We start from the raw sequence: 18,991 nt of genomic DNA on the forward strand, positions 1-18,991 counted from the left end.
AGAAATCATAAGCATTTACATAAATATTACATGGAAGAATTTGCAGTTGCTAAGCAGTGAATAATTAAAATATTCAGGTAAAAAAAAAGAAACTTCTTATTACTGAAATCAGAAAATGGTTGAATACATAAAATGCATACTCATTGCTGATTTGTTTATACCATTACCATGGTTATTGTATTGTACACTGTGAAAAATTTCTTAATGTCATATTGTGTTAAACCATAGAAGGGTTGTGCAGTGAATAAACTCTGAAGTCTGTCATGCATTAATAGTTGTAAATGTATAGCTAGATAATACAGAGTTGTAGCTAGCTTTATATACAAAGGGCCATAACTCTGTAAAGCAAAGACTTGAAGCTAGCTTTATATACAAAGGACCATAACTCTGTAAATACAGATTTGAAGGTAGCTTTATACAGAGTTGTAGCTAGCTTTATATACAAAGGGCCATAACTCTGTAAAACAAAGAGTTGAAGCTAGCTTTATATACAAAGGGCCACTACTCTGTAAAACATCACTTTAATTTTGCGAATGTAACTTGCAATTTCACTGAACCCTGTATACACAAATCTAAATAGTTAACACTTGAAATAAACTGTACACCAACTTTCTTTCGTGTGCGATTTATTTTCGCAAATTTTGCGATCAAAGTAAATTCGCAAATTGATGTTTTCCACAATTTTACAGTATTTTATATTCAATTTTGAATATGTGAAACTTAATTTTTGAAAATGTTTTGAAACAGCAAAATTTAATAGCGACAAAAGAATGTTGGTTTACAGTACCCGGTATGTGTATTGTGACTTAGTAAAACCTAATTTTAAGATAAACCTGGTGTATGGCAACGCATTTATCTGTAGAAGTGCAAGAATCAGCACATGAACACATAGAATGGCAGCTAGACACTTCAATGTTATCACAACATCAGTAAGGCTCACAACAGAGCTTAAACATCTCGACAACTGAATGGAGCGATGGATGAAACAACTTACAAAACAAATATTAATATTAATGGTCAACTATTTCACTAATGATTGAATGAATATAGCTTTATATTCGCTAATGTAATTTACACAAGAATATGTACCGTATTCAACCCAATAAGGACTTCTTTCCTTTTAAGCACCCCTCCCTCTTCTTGCGAATACAATTTCACTCGCTTCGTTTTAAATGCAGACTGAAACTGAAATTTGTGTGGGTTTCTTTATTTCATTCCTTTTAGTCCAAATTATTTCCAGTTAGTCCAAATTAGTTCCAGTTAGTCCAAATTTGGTGCTATTAAGCATTCCCTCATTTGTTCAACTTTAAGGTACCCTGGAAGCTTATTGGGTCGAATATGGTATTATTGAAATCATTTATGTTTTTTTCTGTTACCCTGTGTTTTATATGTAGAACATGCTTCAACCCTTTACAAATTCCGTACATTTTATATACACTGGACCCTCTATAAACTGAATGCTTTCGTCCCCTCACAAAACCATCTGAATTTTGAATTTTATGGATTGCTGGATTCCATCTACTTATATACCAACAAACAAATCCTTTCCCAGATATTTCTGTCCAGATTTTGAGTTTTCCGGACTATCAGTGTCTGTATTAATTTTATATCTTGGGTCCAGTGTACATTTAATGATAATACTTCATTTTTAATTGATAGATATAAGGTGTTTTCCGATACAATACTCATATCTTTGTTTGGAATGTCTGTGAATCATTGGCCCTACACAAAATAATCTATATTTCTATTAACTCTGAGTCATTTATCATTTTATAGGTAGGGTAGAGAGTTGGTCCAAAGTCTTAAGATATTATTCTGTGTTAAAAACCGAGCTGCAGAAATTATTTCTGATAGGTATAAAGAAAATTTGATCTTATAATTCATTAGCTTGCCAAGTATTATTGTCACCAATATTGAATCTGTCTTAACTTTTGGTTGCATTCAAAATATTATATCAACTCAGGGCATCTATCTGACGCTTGACTTTTAGCAGATTCAGAAGTCAAATCATCATTTATCAGAAATCTGATGAGCCAAACCATATGACAAATGGACATGTGCATCATCTGACTTTTGGGAGTCAAAAACATACATTCAGTTATCTACAGAATGCCCCTGATAACTTAATGTTATATATATAGGTGCACTTCTCAAAGAGGTGTAACTGCAACAATTCAGAAAAGTTCATTTTTCTAAATAAATGGTCAAAATTAAATCAGATTTATAACAAATTAATAGGTTCTTTTTTTTATGGTATCTCTTACAATTCATGTAAATCTGGAAATTATCTCAGCACACAACAAGCTGAACAGTTTTAAACTGTTTACAGGTAAAAAATATCTCAATATATTATAACGTCTGCGATTCATTAACATATCGATTCACAATAGTATATTCAATAAGCTATAATGCAATGTATAAAAACATATATTCCACTCTGATGGCCAACTAACAAATACAAAACAGTCATTCTAGTAAATTATAGCAATTAGCAGCTTGACAACAACTTTTCTAAATATAATTTGTATACAATACGAGACATATACATCCATCAGAAGACCAGATATACCTATCACGGTGCATTCTATTTTGTCTTTCACCACACAGAGTTATCTCCCTTGACTTTTTTTAAAACTACACTGCAGTAAATGTACACATCTCAATAGGAATTGTATTAAGTATATTTGCTGCAGAAAGTATGCGCTTAAATAATATTACATACATTAATTTGGCTTTCTCTATAATGAGAATATGGCAATCATTAAGCTAGCAGAAAATAGTCGTTGAGCAACATGTAAAAACGTAATTTGCTTGTCTCACACTAAAGGCTGTGAAATATTATATTAATCATGAGCAAAGGCCTAAAGCTATATAACCATGACATTATTTGTTCATGTAATCATATGTATGTGTACATCATCCGCTTTCAAGGGGAGATACTTCTCTATAATGAAGAGGCTTTCAAGGGGAGATAATTCTCTATAATGAAGAGGCTTTATGTTGCACATACAATGTACAGTATGGTGTAAAAGGGGATGACAACTCTCTATGGTTAAAAGACTTATTCATATGTGGTTATTTTCTGTGCTCAAGGGGAGACAACTCTCTATGATGAAAAGACTTACATATATATGGTTATTTTCTGTGTTCAAGGGGAGATAACTCTATGACAAAACCACACACATATATATATATTGTATCTATATCTATATATATATGATGTATTTTCTGTATTCAAGGGGAGACAACTCTCTATGACAAAAAGACACACACATATATATATATATATGGTGTATTTTCTGTGTCCAAGTGTACATTCAGTGCATATGAAGTATACATTAAGTGTAAATACAGCATACATCCATTATTGTACCAGCAGAAAATATGTCGTGTGACACCAAGTTTTCTGGAATGATTGTAATATATTATATCTATACATAGTAAACAGGAACACATATTATACAATATTACAACTTATTTACACAAATATTCTACAGATTCTTCGACAATTTCAGTGACATTATATACATCAGACATACCTAAATACCTTCACAAGTTCTCTTGTCACTGTTTTTATATGTATAGTGCGTTGAGGAATACATACGCAGACTTATCAGAAATAACAAGTATCTATAACTAATATGTTGTGAACAGTACAATCGATGTACATGAAATAATAACCATCAGTTTTTATCAAACAAAATCTTGTTCAATAAGCTTGGAATGCTGTTTTAACTCATTCATCCCGGAATCTCATAATGGACTGGTCTAGTCTTTGACTTAGAAGAGTCTAAATGTGTTTTCAGGGGTGAATGAGTTTACCATCAGGTTAAACATAATTTTATGAACAGGCTCCGATTTCTCAAAACAATAGAGAAGACTTTAGTCAAAACTTACGTTTTTCTCCTTATAAAACTTATATGAACAATTGTGACTTAAGTCAGTTATTGACTTAAGTTTGTTTCGAGAAATCGTAGCCAGGTCTCCCAATGATACAGTGTAACTTGTCCACACTGGCCCTGTCTAATCCAGATCCCTGTATATTCCAACACAAATGTATGGAAATTTCCTTCTTCATTTATAAACCTGTATAATTGGGAAACCTGGCTATATCGTCCAAATATGCTTGTCCCGGACACATTTGGTTTAAACAAGTGACACTGTATATAAATATACAAAATCATCTATCACAGAATTTCTAATATTTAACGAGTAGGATTGTCTCGAGGTGAGGACACTAAAATCAAGAAACAGTTTTTGTGAACATATGTTCAAATATTGCAGTTACTGTGAAATAATCAGTTTCTTGGGGACTCAATTTTCAAGCTTTTATTCCCAGAAATCATTAGTTTTAACGCAATGATATTTCAACACAAAATGCACTTAAGATATAATAGTATATCCATAGGTGCTTAGAATTGAATCTTACTTATAATTAACACCTGTATGTGACAAAAATGCACTATCATGACACATGTGTGTTAATATTAATTTAATATCATACTTTATCAAGCAAGCATGTGCTCATATTTCAATCTTATATGCAACAAGCAATTTTATTGGCTTATAACTACATGGTGTTTGCCAATAGCAAGCAATTTGATGTCAATGTTTGTAATGTCACGTTTGATTGGTTGATACTCTGAATAAATCCTGTCCTAGATTTTGTGTGACGATCGATAACAGTAGAGCTGTGGTTTGTCACTGTGGAGTATGTGAAGATCTACTAGTCAGTCAGAATTGAAATTTCAGGCCTTTAGTATCAATCTTCTAGTCTAACTAGAAATCCTTCAGTTTTGTTCTACTAGTCAGAGTAGAAAGCCCAGGACTCATATATCGATATTCTAGTCCAAGCAGAAAGCCCAAGCCTCCATATCTACTAGTCTAGTTTGAATACCCAGATATCCAGTCTCTACTAGTCAGAGTAGAATATCCAGGCCTCTCCATATCTACTAGTCAGAGTAGAATGCCCAGGCCTCCAGTATCTACTAGTCGGAGTAGAATGCCCATGCCTTCAGTATTTACTAGTCAGAGTAGAAAGCCCAGGCCTCCAACGTTTTAACTACAAAATCTTCTGAACCAGTCAGTATATCATTGTCGTAGGTTTCACAGTGCTGTGTTCTCCCATGATAAATATCTCCATCAAACCACAGGCCAAAGTTTCCTCTGAAAAACAAAAAACATTTTATTTATTAAGTAAGTTCCTCTGAAATGGAAAAAAAAAAATCATGGTCAAGATAAACAAGAGATCCCTGTGGTATCTTAGCACCTACCATTACATGATCTGTATAGGTCAGAAGATCTTTTCTCTATTTTTCCTTTCTACCCTCCTTCTTTAGTTAGCTAAGAAAAGGCAGATAAGTACAAAGTTTGTGCACTTTTTGCACCTTTTTTTATGTCACAGTGGCATTTATATAGATGTATTACATGGGACCTTATTTCTGATGTAGTTCCATTTAAATAGAAGGTAATTTAAGCTGCCAATTTGAATTTGTCAGCTGGATAACAAAAATAAAGAGTTCTTGCACAATGAATCTACAAAAAATCCTATGGAGTGCTTGTGAAGACTTACTGGCCTGCCCCAATAAACAGACTTTCTGCATTGCCTTTCAGGAAAAAATCATTCTCTCCTGTCCAATGGAAGACCTGGACAAGATAGAAAAGATAGTAACTAAATCTCCTGACACAAGAAAGTGTACTAGTGGAACCTACTTAATGTCACGTCTGTTAATGTCACATTCTGCTTAATATCACATTTCCTTCATACAGAAATTTCTTCTCTTTATAATATTTGTAAAGTTACAACTGATAATATCACTTACAGTAATCACTTCTGCCATAAAAAAACTTTTTACCTGGTAACTGTTAATATCACATTCCTAACACATTCCTCTTAATATCATTTTCCTCTCATTATTACAATCCTATTACATTCATATCATATTCCTCTAAATATCAAATTCCTCTTAATATTAAATACCTATCACATTCCTTTCTCATTTCTCTCAATATTACATTCCTCTCAATATTACATTCTTATCATATTCGTCTTACTATCACATTCCTCTTACTATCACATTCCTCTAAATATCATATTCCCCTTAATATCATATTCCTCTTAATATTACAATTTTGCTTCCCATAGTCAATCACTTCTGTATCTTTCATCAATGTAAGTATATTACACATAAACATTCCTGTTTCTTTACTAAAATAATGTGTTACTAGTATCTGACTGATATCATCTTGTTTATAAACTGAATTAATATTTTCTCAGTTAGGAAGATAGCTCACTTTGAATTTATGATAAAAGGTAGAAGGGGGAGATAATTCACCATGAATTCCAGATAAAAAGTAGCAAGGGGAGAAAACTAACTATAAGTTTAGGATAAAATGTGTCTCCTGATCTATTGAGGGGGGAGACAACTCACTTTGAATTAATGATAACAGTTATATATGACTGATTCTCCTGTTCCGTAAAAATAGGGGGGGGGGGATAACTCTCTTTGGATTCAGGATAAAAGATGTCTCCTGATCAATAGAAGGGGGAGATAACTCACCTTGAATTCAGGATAAAAGGTGTACATGAAGGATTCTCCTGTTCCGTAGAAGTGATCGCTCATTTTTAAGGCTTGTGATGTTACTGCTCCAAATATCTACAAATGAAAATCTTCACTAATTCTATAATGCAATTAAATCTCCAGGATCTCTTGAAGCCACGCCTCTAAGAGAAATCTTAATTATTATAGGAGCTAGGTCTTATAGGCTATCATTTCATGACAGAAGGAGAAAAAGAATGGCATACAACTTGTCGCAAGACTAACCTGTCATGCAGAGTGGCTCTCACCTATAATTTTAACTGTTGTAATACTATAATTGCTATTGGTGAAACATTATTGTGACAGTTTAACTATTGCAGACTACAGTTGCAACAGTAATGGATAGTATTGTATTTTGTTATAGTCCAGTTGATGAATTGACCACCATGCTGTTTAGAGTTACTTCCCTTTACTCGTTAGCAACAGTAGCAACTCAAACACACTGGTGATAAAGAAAAAGTCTGTTTGTTTTTGATTGATTAACATTGAAATAGCAACAGCGATTAATTGTGGGAGCGTATCGGACTTACATTGTCCGAGGTGTCGTGGACTACCAGTAAGATTGGACTATCAATGCCCTGCATATCTCTATAAAGTGTCCGCAGGCTGAAGCCATGCTGTTCTGTACTATAAATCATAGTCCATGGGTACCCTATGGTCCGTGGAGGTAACACTCGATTCAGCTAAAAATAGAAACAGAGTAAGCTAAAAATAGAAACAGTCATTCTACAGAAATCATGATCCATGGTTCGGAGGTAACACTTGATTCAACTGAAAACACAATTGGAATACAGAAACAGATCCATTTATATATAGTATTAGACCCATCAAACTCAGTAATCCTAAATTGAACAATGATCAAATAAGCTATAAGTATACCAAGGCTTGCAAAAATAAAACCTTGGATTCATTCATAAAACCTCATATGAAATGAACATAAACTTAAGATACTTTTTATCACATTATTATAACAACATACATATCGAAGAATTTAAACGTCAAAATGTGCAGCAAAAATCTAACGGAGGTCGCCATTTTGTTCTGTCGTCATCAAAATCCTGACATCACATCATTTTTCTTGATGTCATTTTATTGTTTGTGTCTTGATATCACAATGATGAATTTTCAGCCAATGAAATTGGCCTCAGGTCATATTTATAACACTAGTGTCATATGCAAAATTATTATATGGGCCAAATTAGTGGATATCGGGCAGATAATGTGATCAAATGGTTTACCATATAAATATGTTTTTCCTCCAAGATCTTGGACTGTCCAATAAGTTCTGGTAGGACTTCTGGTTCACATTGAGACTTTCTCCTGTTCACCATCTCATCAGCACTAATAATCTGTAACATAGACAATACTGCTATATAAGCTGATTGACAAAGAATGAAATCGTATAAATCAAAGTACCGAAAGTACTGAAAATATTATAAATCAAAGTGCTGTACTGAAGTACTATAATCAAATTCGTTTAAAAATGACAAGAAGTATAGATAAGCAAAAATCGTGACCTCAATTTGCTGAACATAAAAAAACCCACAAAACTCACACAAATCTTTAAATCACAACCTCAAGAAAATGTTGATAAAATCACAAACTAAAACATGTCCTAACTGAATGTTTGTAATTAAAGACATGGAAAAAATAATCTGGTATGTTACTTACAAGAAACATTGATATGAATCACTCATTATTAATAAATATACCACTATGTGTACTTAAAAAAGATATATAATACAATCAAATGTTACTGTAAAATGCCATGACAGTGAAATGGTCTGAGTGACAGTTTTAAATCAGTCAAAACAGTTTAAGACAATAGAGCTTGAAATTATAGTTAAATGTATTTTACATAATTCAATATATAGGTAATTCATGAGTTGCATTTCACTTTTGTTTAACATTATATTTGAATTTGATTATTTTTTGAATAAATGTTACATTTTTGATTGAAAAGTCAATAAATATGAAATCCTTAAAAAGAGTGATGAATTTCATTGTATGACTATTTGCGGTCACTTACAAAAATATTTCAATTACTTAAAAAATAACAGACAATATCAGTTTTTACGCAAATCATTTTCAAAAACTGCTTCATATTTCTACATTGATAAGTATTTCTGACAAAGTAAGTAATTTTTCTCAAATAAAAATTATAAAATTATGGTCCATTATGTCTGAAACCTTAAAAAGTAATGATATTAAGTTTTCTCCCCCTTTAAACCATTACTTGTACACTCTCATTTGTAAATATGCAGACAATTGTATCTGACATCAATCTCTGATTAAATAGGGATTACAGTGAAAAATGGCTGCTTTATTTCTTGTATCAGTGAACAAATTTACAATTATTTTCCCAAATTGTAATCAACAAATTTACAAAGTAATAATTATTATAGAACAAGAGCTCTCATTAAAAGATCCTTTTACTTATCTAATTTCCTTAGAAATACGTAATGACAAAGTCATCATGTTTATTTTATTTCATATGTTATTTCAAAACATCTTCTGTTAAATTTTGGAAGGAATTTCAGCATTTCTTTTCCAAAAGCCAATGTTCTGATATTGTTGTCCACATAATCACAATATGAAAGTGCAGCTACAAAAACAGTCACATGCACAAAATTAAAATCCCAGAATCCAAATAAAAAAGTATTAATCACCAATAATTGTAATTTTCAAAGATTTGTTTTTTATATAGAAAATAATTTTGGCACACTTAATAATATTTAATAATAATTGTATAAACTTAAATAACCCAAAAACATAACTAAAACAACAAAATTATAATACAAGAGGTCCAAGAGAGATTATATTGGCGCTCACCATAATTAATCTATACCACCGATCAGTAAAATAAAAGATGATTTTTTTTCTACTTTTCTCCTCTTTACTTTTCCATAAAAGCATCAACAAACAAACACTACAAAATTTGTCAAAATTTAACAAAATTGACAAAAGGGAACTTCTATATTTTCTATTTTCAGAACTTTCTGAAAACAGCTTTAACAAATTTCCAATGCAAAAACCCAAGATTTCTGGGCCAGTGTCACGAAAATCCCTTAACTTTATGGATTTCCTTAACTAAAAGTCCTCCATAGCCACACAACAACACATTAAATGCGTTTTTAAGGATTTAATTTCTTTTAAATACTTTCTGAGAAATAGAATTGTTAATGGACAAATCAAAGGCTGAGAGAGACGATGGACAACAACAGACAAAAGGCAATTTGAATAGCCCTTGTATCTGATGGACTAAAATGAGCTTGAAAATAATTTTTTGTAACCAATTAAAAATTGTTTATAATATCAGAATACTATGCTACAATCGCAAGTTTAAACAGAGCCATGAAGATAGAATTATTTCAAGCGTATATGAGAGATTAGAAGAGAGATAATTAAATCAGCGTAGCTTGCCTGGCTCACAGCTCTTCTGATTCGCTATTGGTATCAATTAACAAAACATTTAATTTGATTAGTTTCTGTAAATCTTAATTAAATTAATTTTCATTACACACAATATGACAAATTCATAGATTGGCACACAGGTCTGACAAAATATCCTTATGGGTATAAACTATAATTTATAAAGAAGATTAACTTATTCCCCCTGAAATTTCATAATAGACTGTTCTAGTTCTTGATTAAGGAGAGTCTAAACATGACTTCAGGGGTGAATGAGTTGTTATTATCAATCTTCACAGTGAGTCATACTATTATAAGGTTCAAATAAATCACAGATAATATTATAATTATGTTAAATTAAAGCTAACATAAAGATATTTTAATGACATCACTGGTAATTGGATTGTAATTGACAGGTAAAAAACCTTAATTAAAATGTATAAACCATTACAATTTTAACTATTACAGTATTCAATTAATTTAGAAAGTCTTAGTTGACTACTAGTAACCATCGGTATTGCAATGCTATAAATAAAACAAGATCCCAAAGGCCCTGAATTAATTGATCCAAAAACCTTGAAGTGATGCTCAATCTCACTTTATTAAACACTCTTGGTGACCCTTAAATATGAGCATGCCTAATGTCAAATATCAAGTCTCTATAGCCCTTTTAGTTATTGGCATGAAGACATTTTAAGATTTCAGTCTACTTGACTCATATGACCTTGTATGAAGGTCAAGGTCATTCATTTACAAAAACTTGGTAGCCCTTCATCCCAGCATACTACATACCCAATATCCTGTCTCTTTTGGAGAAGTTGTTTAAAGAGAAAAGTTGACAGCAGGCGGATGAATGACAGATGTCACACTATGACATAAGCTCATCTGCTCTTCAGGCTGACGATTATGAGTCAAAAATTCATAATCCAGTGGTCCATTTATGTATTTACGCAAGAATCAGATATAGTATTCAAATCAACCTGACATGTAAATGGCAGATGAAGAAGAAATTCAATCTTCCATAATGAATGTAAATCTATATCTAAATAATGTAAAAACAATGTTTTGTTACCCAAGACTATCATTTAACAATTAAAGTCATGCAATTTATTTCTGTATAATAATTTATTAAGAATAATATTTGCCTAGAATTCTACGAAGAGTAAACACATTAATACTTTAATCTATAATTCTGCCAGACACGATGTCTCTCACTTGCTGGAAAAAAAGTTTTAGCAAAAACACACGTTACAATTTTGATTATTAAACCACATCAGCCCACAATGTTAGTCTGTTGTTAAACACGAAGGATAAGAGGCCAATCATGATCAAACCGCTGTCAGTCAAAGTACTGACATACCACTGTATTATCAGACAAAAGTACTAACCCAAAATTCCTCTGGATCCAGTCTCTGTAATTTATATATAAGTAGTGATGATATCTCTCATACAACAAAGTTCCACAAAATCCCTCTAAGTTAGTAAAACTAGATTCCTTTGTCATTTCACATGTGTATATGCCATGCTCACCAGATTAACATTGTATGCTAAATTCACATTATCATCTCAGGTTGTCAAGGTTTTCTTTTGGTAATTGTACCTGTTTTCCAGTACATGCACATATAGGTATTCCTTTCTCATGCCTTTTCAAAATTATCAATTCTTTCTTTTTGAATTTTAAGCCGAAATTTCTGAGATTTTGAGTTTACTGATTTACATAACATTTTATTCTTTATCACAAATAATTATTCTTCTTTATCTTAACCATCAGGGGAAAAGAAGTACTGACTATTCTACATTATATAACATTTTTAGATTATTGCAGTTAGTGCTTCAAATGTTATCATCATAAACCATATGTATTTGGGTTATTTTACCTTTTTTCAATTTTATAATGAGAACAAATTAATGACATGCAATTAATGTTTAGATGAGAAGATGACCGTAGCCACCTTAACCTACACTGACCTTGACCTATATAGAGCCCTGACCCCTGACCTTTATAAAGCCCTGACCCCTTGACCTTTGTCATACCCTGACCTCTTACCTCCCAGTCTTTCTGAAGCATTCCGTTACTGAAGTATTCGTCCATCATCTCTAACTTATCTTCCTCCTCGTCTTCTTCCTCACTGAGTACAACAAATCCTCTCTTCTCAGCGATGTCATCCTCCCCGCCATAGATCTGGGGCGTCCATTGTACAAAAAATGCATAAAGATGGTCTACCCTGAAAAAGGCAAGAAATGCTTGGTTGAAAGAGACCAGCCTTAACTTGTCCTATGATATTGGATTAATTTTCAGCTGAAATAGGGTTTGTTATGGTTATTTTATCTACTTTTTACAGGACGTAATCTATGTGACAGAATTTGGTGTTAAAAGCAATTAGGACTTCCTGCATTAAAAAACTTACAACTTTATCCAGTACATGTTGGCATTTGCAAAATAAAACATTCAGAACAAGAGCCCAAGATGGCCTGTATCCCTCACCAACTAATAACAACCTAGAATATGGGAAACTTTTATCTTTTTGTCACCCATAATAAAATGTCAAATACCATATTCGACATAGTTAGCGCCCCCTTCACCTTTAAGTGTGCCCTCCCCTCTTCTGTAGGAGTTGATGTTATATACAGTAAAACCCCGTTATATTGCCACCCGTTTTTACCGCCAAACTCGCTTATCGCCATGAATTTATTCAGAACGGATTTCCCTCCATACAAATACACCCGTTATATTGCCAAACCCGCCTACCGCCATCCGCCATCACATTTGCGGAACAAATGATTAAAATAACACTATAATGACCTCGTTAATATCGCCAAATTCTGTTGATAGGGACACATGTTTTCGTAAGGTGCTCAACTGCCGACTGACAGGTAATCAACTACACACACTATAGCCGCGTGTACGACCGTGTGTACACAGTGAAATCAATTAACAATATGGGTACACCTTTGTTATTGTTTTACAGGTAGGTATCACAAGTTGTGGTGAATAAAACTCACTTCTGTACATGTGTTTTACGTACTATCGTAACGTTAGTTATTTATTGACAAAAAGGAACCCACAAGTCTATTTCTCGATATCGCCGTTCGTTTATATTGGACCATAAAATGCAACCAGCAATTTCAAGAGCGATAGAAATATAACGTACGTGCAGAAGAATCCGCCGTTTATTAGTAAGATCAAAACGTCGTCTGAGTGCCGTTTACTACTGGAGTACCTGTTTTGATATTTGCAGACATGTGTGCCGAAGTGAGGTCACGACCGCACTGCGCGCTTGTTCAGAAATTCAATTCTTTGCTTCCGGGCGGGATTTCCCGTGATAAAAAATTTCATGTAACCGAGAAAATCCCAGCTAGCATGCAACTACGGCACGATACGTGGTAGCACAAACGTGTTCGGTTTTCATATTTTACACACATAAAGCTGACATATTTATTGAAAGACTATCGAAATTACTTTAATTTTGGGACTGTTCATATTACAAAATACGAAGTGGCCGTACACTACACAGACTGACTAGAAAGTCTGTTTCAGTACGGCACCGGGGGACTACCTATATTTAGGCCTAAATAAGATTTCAACGACAAATCCGATATACCGCCAAACTCGATATATCGCCAAAATCTAGGAAAACAGAAGGTGGCGATATAACGGGGTTTTAATATAAATGCCCCCTCCCATCTCATATATTTAACTGTACAAGGTTTAAAAAATGTGTGATGCTAATAATTACGTCAAATATGGTACCTTTGGTTATTGGGATATTTGTGTGAGCAGAACTTACTTCTCTCGTGGTATTGAAAACCAGTACTCTGGCTTTTTGCGTCCCTTGCCATAAGCCTGTATGGGGCAGGTTTGGGAGATTTCCTTGTTGATTGGCATTCCAAGGCGTAAACACAGGTACAAGGGGAGATCATCAAAGGTTGCTGCTGGTTTGGGAATTAGTTCTGGAAAAAAAGTCAAAGTATTAAAAGTACTGAAACTTAATATAAACAAATCAAAGTACTGAAAGTACTAAAAATTAACATTAACAAATCAAAGTAGTGAAAGTACAAAGCTAAGCTGAGCAAGAAATAATATTTTAAAGTTTTAGTTTATTGATAAATGATAACTTCTATAAAATATTGTTGACCAGTTTTACATTCTTATAGAGTTACATAAGTAGCCAGTAACCATCAGTGTCTGTATTCAGAGATGATTTAAATACTCTATAACTGGTTATTTCTGCAGATAATTATTTTTTTTTGGAAATTTGAAAATTTGGACCAAAAAATTCAACCAGTTCATAATATTTCATCAATCAAATTTTGTAGTATTTGGCAATATGTAGCAATATCATCCCCAGAGAAATAATTGACAATAAGGTATGCCTTTACTTTATGAATGTTTTCAAATATCATGCTTATTAAAAGAAATAATTTCAAAGATCCATTTCATATTTAAAGTTAGGTAATCAAATTCAAATTTCAATTGAAAATCAGTTGTTTACACATTTCAGATTTGTCTGGCATTATGAGTGTATCATTTGAGATTTTACCTTTACAAGCCAATTCAGCTTGAACTGTCTGGTTAAAAAGCTCTTAAACTACCTCAAATATTCCATAAAAAATACCCTATAATCTCGATAATAAGTCTGAACCGAAAATAGTCCGGTTTTGAAAGTAGGTTTGGGATTTTCTTAATAAGTCTGAACCGAAAATAGTCCGGTTTTGAAAGTAGGTTTGGGATTTTCTACCAAAAAAAGAATATAATCCGGTATTATCAAGATTTTAGGATATATAATTTAGGACTCAAAGAAGCAATAATAATGACTGAACTCCAAATAACACTGTAACCTTATAAAAGATGTTTATAGAATACGAGTAATTTGAAGTCGTAACTATATGGGATAATTAAAGTAATTCTGGCCCCTAGCTATTTCTTGAAACAAGCTTGAGTCAAAAATTTTCACATGAATTACATAAGGAGATGAAGTTAAGTTTTGACTCAAGTTTTGACTTTAGTCTGTACTTTTGTTTCAAGAAATCAGTGCCTGATATGGCGGCAACAATATTGTCAAATTTTTTAAGCAATCTGGCCCTCGATTTTTGTTCTTTTTTTCTGCCTTACTAATTATAAGTGAAAATGAAAGGGGAAGATTGCCTTAAAAATTTGAAAATTGAGCTTTCTTTTGTTCATACTGTTTCAATTACTTCTTTGCCGCATAAATTAGAATTTCTAAATATCTCATATTTATATGTATTTCTGTTTAATCATTTAAATTATATAGTTACAAACTGGCAGATCTTTCAAGCATTTAAAGTACTACCCGCAACAATATGTTACTAAATATTGCAATTTTTTAAACTAGTCAAACTGTCTCAAACAGATCAAGCATATAAATCAAAGTACTGTAAGTACTGAAGGAGGCTTGATAGTCGATATTCGTAAAAAATTTGAATGATAGTCGATATAACATACAACAGTTCCCCAAATTCATTCACATACTCTAGATCTTCAGTTGTCTTGTTTCAAAGAAAAGTAAACAACCTTACAATTATTAACTGATTCTTCATCTAAAAAGGAAAGCCTCATGAAGAAATGCATTATCAAAATCAGTTACCCTAAATACAGTGATCAATTTTATGACAAAGTTAAAGCTAAAGAGCAAGCTTACAAAGTCAAATGATTATATATAAGTATGAATTCTGAGTGAGTAAAGAGAAATTCCACACATTTACACAAAATACACAACAATTTGGAGGTTATTATAAGAAAAACGATATGTGTATATGATACTAATAAATTGACTCGTTCAACCCTAAAAACACATTTAGCTCTTCTAAATCAAAGACAAGACCATAAGGTCATGGTGACCTAGGCCAGTTCAATATAACATTTCAGGGGTGAAATGACTATGAGAAATTATCCAATGAATTTTGATAACTTTACATTATTTCAACATTCATAATATATGAGTTTTTATAGATGTGGTCCAGTACAAGAATTCAAAGAAATCTGGCAGCTGATGTGAAGCCAGAAAGCAAGGTTGATTGCTTAATGTGCGATAATTAGTAAACTTCAACAAGATTTTACATCATTTGTATAATATTTCATTATACCAGTCATGATTTGGAAGAGTCAATAAAGAAATGATCTAGATATTATGCATTTATTTCCTCAGTAGCAGGGTGATTTGAAAGTTTCATTACCCGAAGATATTTCCTGAGGGACATATTTCACACTGACACAGGGAAAAACATTTCTTTATAATTCCGAAAAATGATAAGTAATTCACAAATTTATTACCTCCTCTTTAAATTATTATTTAATTTAGTGGTGTTCTGTTGTAACTGTTATAGACACTGTTATAAACATGAGGTATTAAAAAATGTCCATCTATAAAACACAACATCAAAGACACAAAACTTACCAATGCCTGGTATAACACACAAGAAAACAAAAAACAAAATAATGAGCGAATAATAACAAATCGCGTGTGTACAAATCAACGTCAACTTAAACAATCTTTCATAATGTGTACAGTCAAACATGTTTATAACAAACACAGTTACAATGTTCCATTGATGTTGTCATTCCATGTCAAAGTTTAAAGTTGTTGAGTATAATGAACCACTTTATGCTTCTATCAAAATAATTTTGTTGATCCCCAGAGGTTCATTTTAACCATGTTTCACTATATGTTAATTAAAAGATGGTTTGCTTATTTCTTTGTTCATTATGCAAAAATGTAAGTAAAACTTTCCTTGAATATATTTTCTACATTCAAGTTCATATATATACCATTCTTCAACTTGAGTGGTAGAAGATCTAGACCTAGAATGGACTATTAATTTAAATATATGGGCACACCAAGTACAGAGTACCCAGAGAAAAACAACTGTCCAGCATTCAGTACCTGACAACTGATTCACATTGATTTTCAAAATGATGACAGGAATTTGTTAAAAGAATACCCAGCTAGTTTATACATAAAATTATAATATAAGATTTTTTAGCCAAAATTGTTTTCACTGTAATCTCATTCACTGTCAGAATAGAGGATCTAAATTCCACGTTTTCTATTTTTCAACACATAGATTAAAAGCAAAATAATGATACAATCAGTGAATATCATCCATGCTAATGACAAAATGCAGTTAAATGAAGAAACTTGTGAGCTTGATACTGAAAGATCATATATTATATATATGTTGTTATTATTTGAATATATGGTGCAAAAAAATCACTCGACTAAAAAATAGGTTAATATAATAAGTTCTATCTTGTCATTCTGAGATGAATGTAAATACACAATTGTTATTTAACATTTGATCATGATTAGGAACTAGATCAAGTCATTCATATAAAGTTGTTTGAGTATGATTGGTCAGGTCTTTCAATGTTTGTTATATCTGATATCAATTCCCATTATATATGACACCTTAGGGTTAACCTGAAACTAGGCCTAAAAATTATACTTTTACTTGTAAAAATTAAATTGTTTCTGTTCCAAAATTTAAGAAATATCTTTATCTACTAATAATCTTCAATGTCTATGAGCCAATATAAACTTCAATCATACATACCATCAAAAGATTGGAACAGCGTCGGCTTGTCTGTTAGCTTTATTGCATTTTCTACTTCCAATCCCGACTTTACGACACTTTTCTGACCGTTATTATCAGTTGGCACTGGACATTCAGCGTCTTTGTCTCTTTGAGCGTCCATTTCTGACATTACATCAGCGATATCCTTGACATCAGGATTAGTTTTAAAGAGTCCGGTTGCATAATTAACGAATGCACTCAAGTGTGGGGATACATTGAAGGACCCGAAGGATCCAGACTGTCGTGCTTCAGCGGACGACACTTTGTTGGATCCCGGGACGTCCATAGGTTCAGAAACAGATTTGTCCTCCTCTTCAAACTTATCCACGCTGATCTTACTTAGTCTGTCCTGTGCCGTTTCCATGTCAGTTAGAGTTACCTCCCCTTGTTTATCCTCCGAAACAGGTAGATAAACAATATTTCCAATTTGTTCCATTGCAGAGTTATTTTCAGCATTTTCACTGTTTTCTGTTACCACAGCGGTTTGCGCTGACAAAACACGATCGACAGCCACCGTGTTCTCAAGATGAAAAGAACTTGCATCAGTATTATTGCCGACAGATAATTCCTGATCATCGTCGCAATCAGACTTATCTTCCTTTTTGGAATTTGGAATTTTACAATCTGCCTCTGCTGTGGAGACGGTTTGATTGGAAAATTGGCTATCAACATCCACTAGTTTATCATGTGACATATCCTTATGCTCTGATTGGTTATTTTCAGATGGATCAGCACTAATAAAATCTCCGAATTCATCCATAGAGGTACTTCTACCTTTCCCCTCATTTGATTTACCCGTCGCCTCTGATGTCACCTCCTTTATACCTAAATCAAGTAACAAATCATCGTCCTCTTTAAGGTTTTGATTGACAGGCGGAGCCCCAGATCTGAATTGTCCTAATGGAGACAGACTGGCCTCACTCTGAACACCTGTTTTACCCGACGGAGACAACCCACCTGTACTGCTCGGGGAGACACTGTTCCGTCCCGGAGACAGACCCCCTGTGGCCTGACTACCCCCTGGAGAAAGTCCAGGAGCGTTTGTACCTTGTCCACATGAACACAAACTAGCAGTGTCTGACATTTCACTGTTTATGGTAGCACTACGACTCGGTGGTTTGACTTTTGCAGCATAAGCTTGTGGGTCCTGTTTCATTAGCTCGGCGTGACCTTCAACCCAGGATTTGTATAGAGGGCAGCTGAGGTCATGGTATATCTCTGGTTTACATGCATCTTTTGTTACGCTACAGTAAACAAACAAACAATATTAAATCATGAGTATAGATATTAATTTCACATTTCATATATAATAAAATTTTATCAAAAATTTTATCAATAAATATATATAAGATCAAACAAAATAAATTTTAAAGGCCCATTACCTTTCC

At 32.9% G+C, this 18,991-nt stretch overlaps 1 protein-coding gene across 3 annotated transcripts in view; it reads right to left on the minus strand.

Annotated features, from left to right (window-relative positions):
- Positions 1–698: 698 nt before the first annotated feature.
- LOC138308844 (nuclear receptor coactivator 7-like) overlaps positions 699–18,991 on the minus strand; it is a 47,927-nt gene continuing 29,634 nt past the window's right edge. Inside the window, exons 9-17 of one of the 3 annotated variants that reach the window (XM_069249869.1) lie at positions 17,583–18,847; positions 13,799–13,961; positions 12,058–12,235; positions 11,399–11,422; positions 7,838–7,948; positions 7,130–7,282; positions 6,561–6,656; positions 5,573–5,646; positions 699–5,166 (exon numbers count right to left, since the gene is read on the minus strand). In XM_069249869.1, the coding sequence (XP_069105970.1) occupies positions 5,025–5,166; positions 5,573–5,646; positions 6,561–6,656; positions 7,130–7,282; positions 7,838–7,948; positions 11,399–11,422; positions 12,058–12,235; positions 13,799–13,961; positions 17,583–18,847 (2,206 nt within the window). In that variant the 3' untranslated portion in view covers positions 699–5,024. Of the gene's footprint in view, positions 5,167–5,572; positions 5,647–6,560; positions 6,657–7,129; positions 7,283–7,837; positions 7,949–8,612; positions 10,047–11,398; positions 11,423–12,057; positions 12,236–13,798; positions 13,962–17,582; positions 18,848–18,991 lie in introns of those variants that run through there. The other 2 variants (XM_069249870.1, XM_069249871.1) reach the window with 2 other exon arrangements.

Source organism: Argopecten irradians, chromosome 15 (assembly GCF_041381155.1).
Source record: "Argopecten irradians isolate NY chromosome 15, Ai_NY, whole genome shotgun sequence".
Taxonomy (NCBI): Eukaryota; Metazoa; Mollusca; class Bivalvia; order Pectinida; family Pectinidae; genus Argopecten; species Argopecten irradians.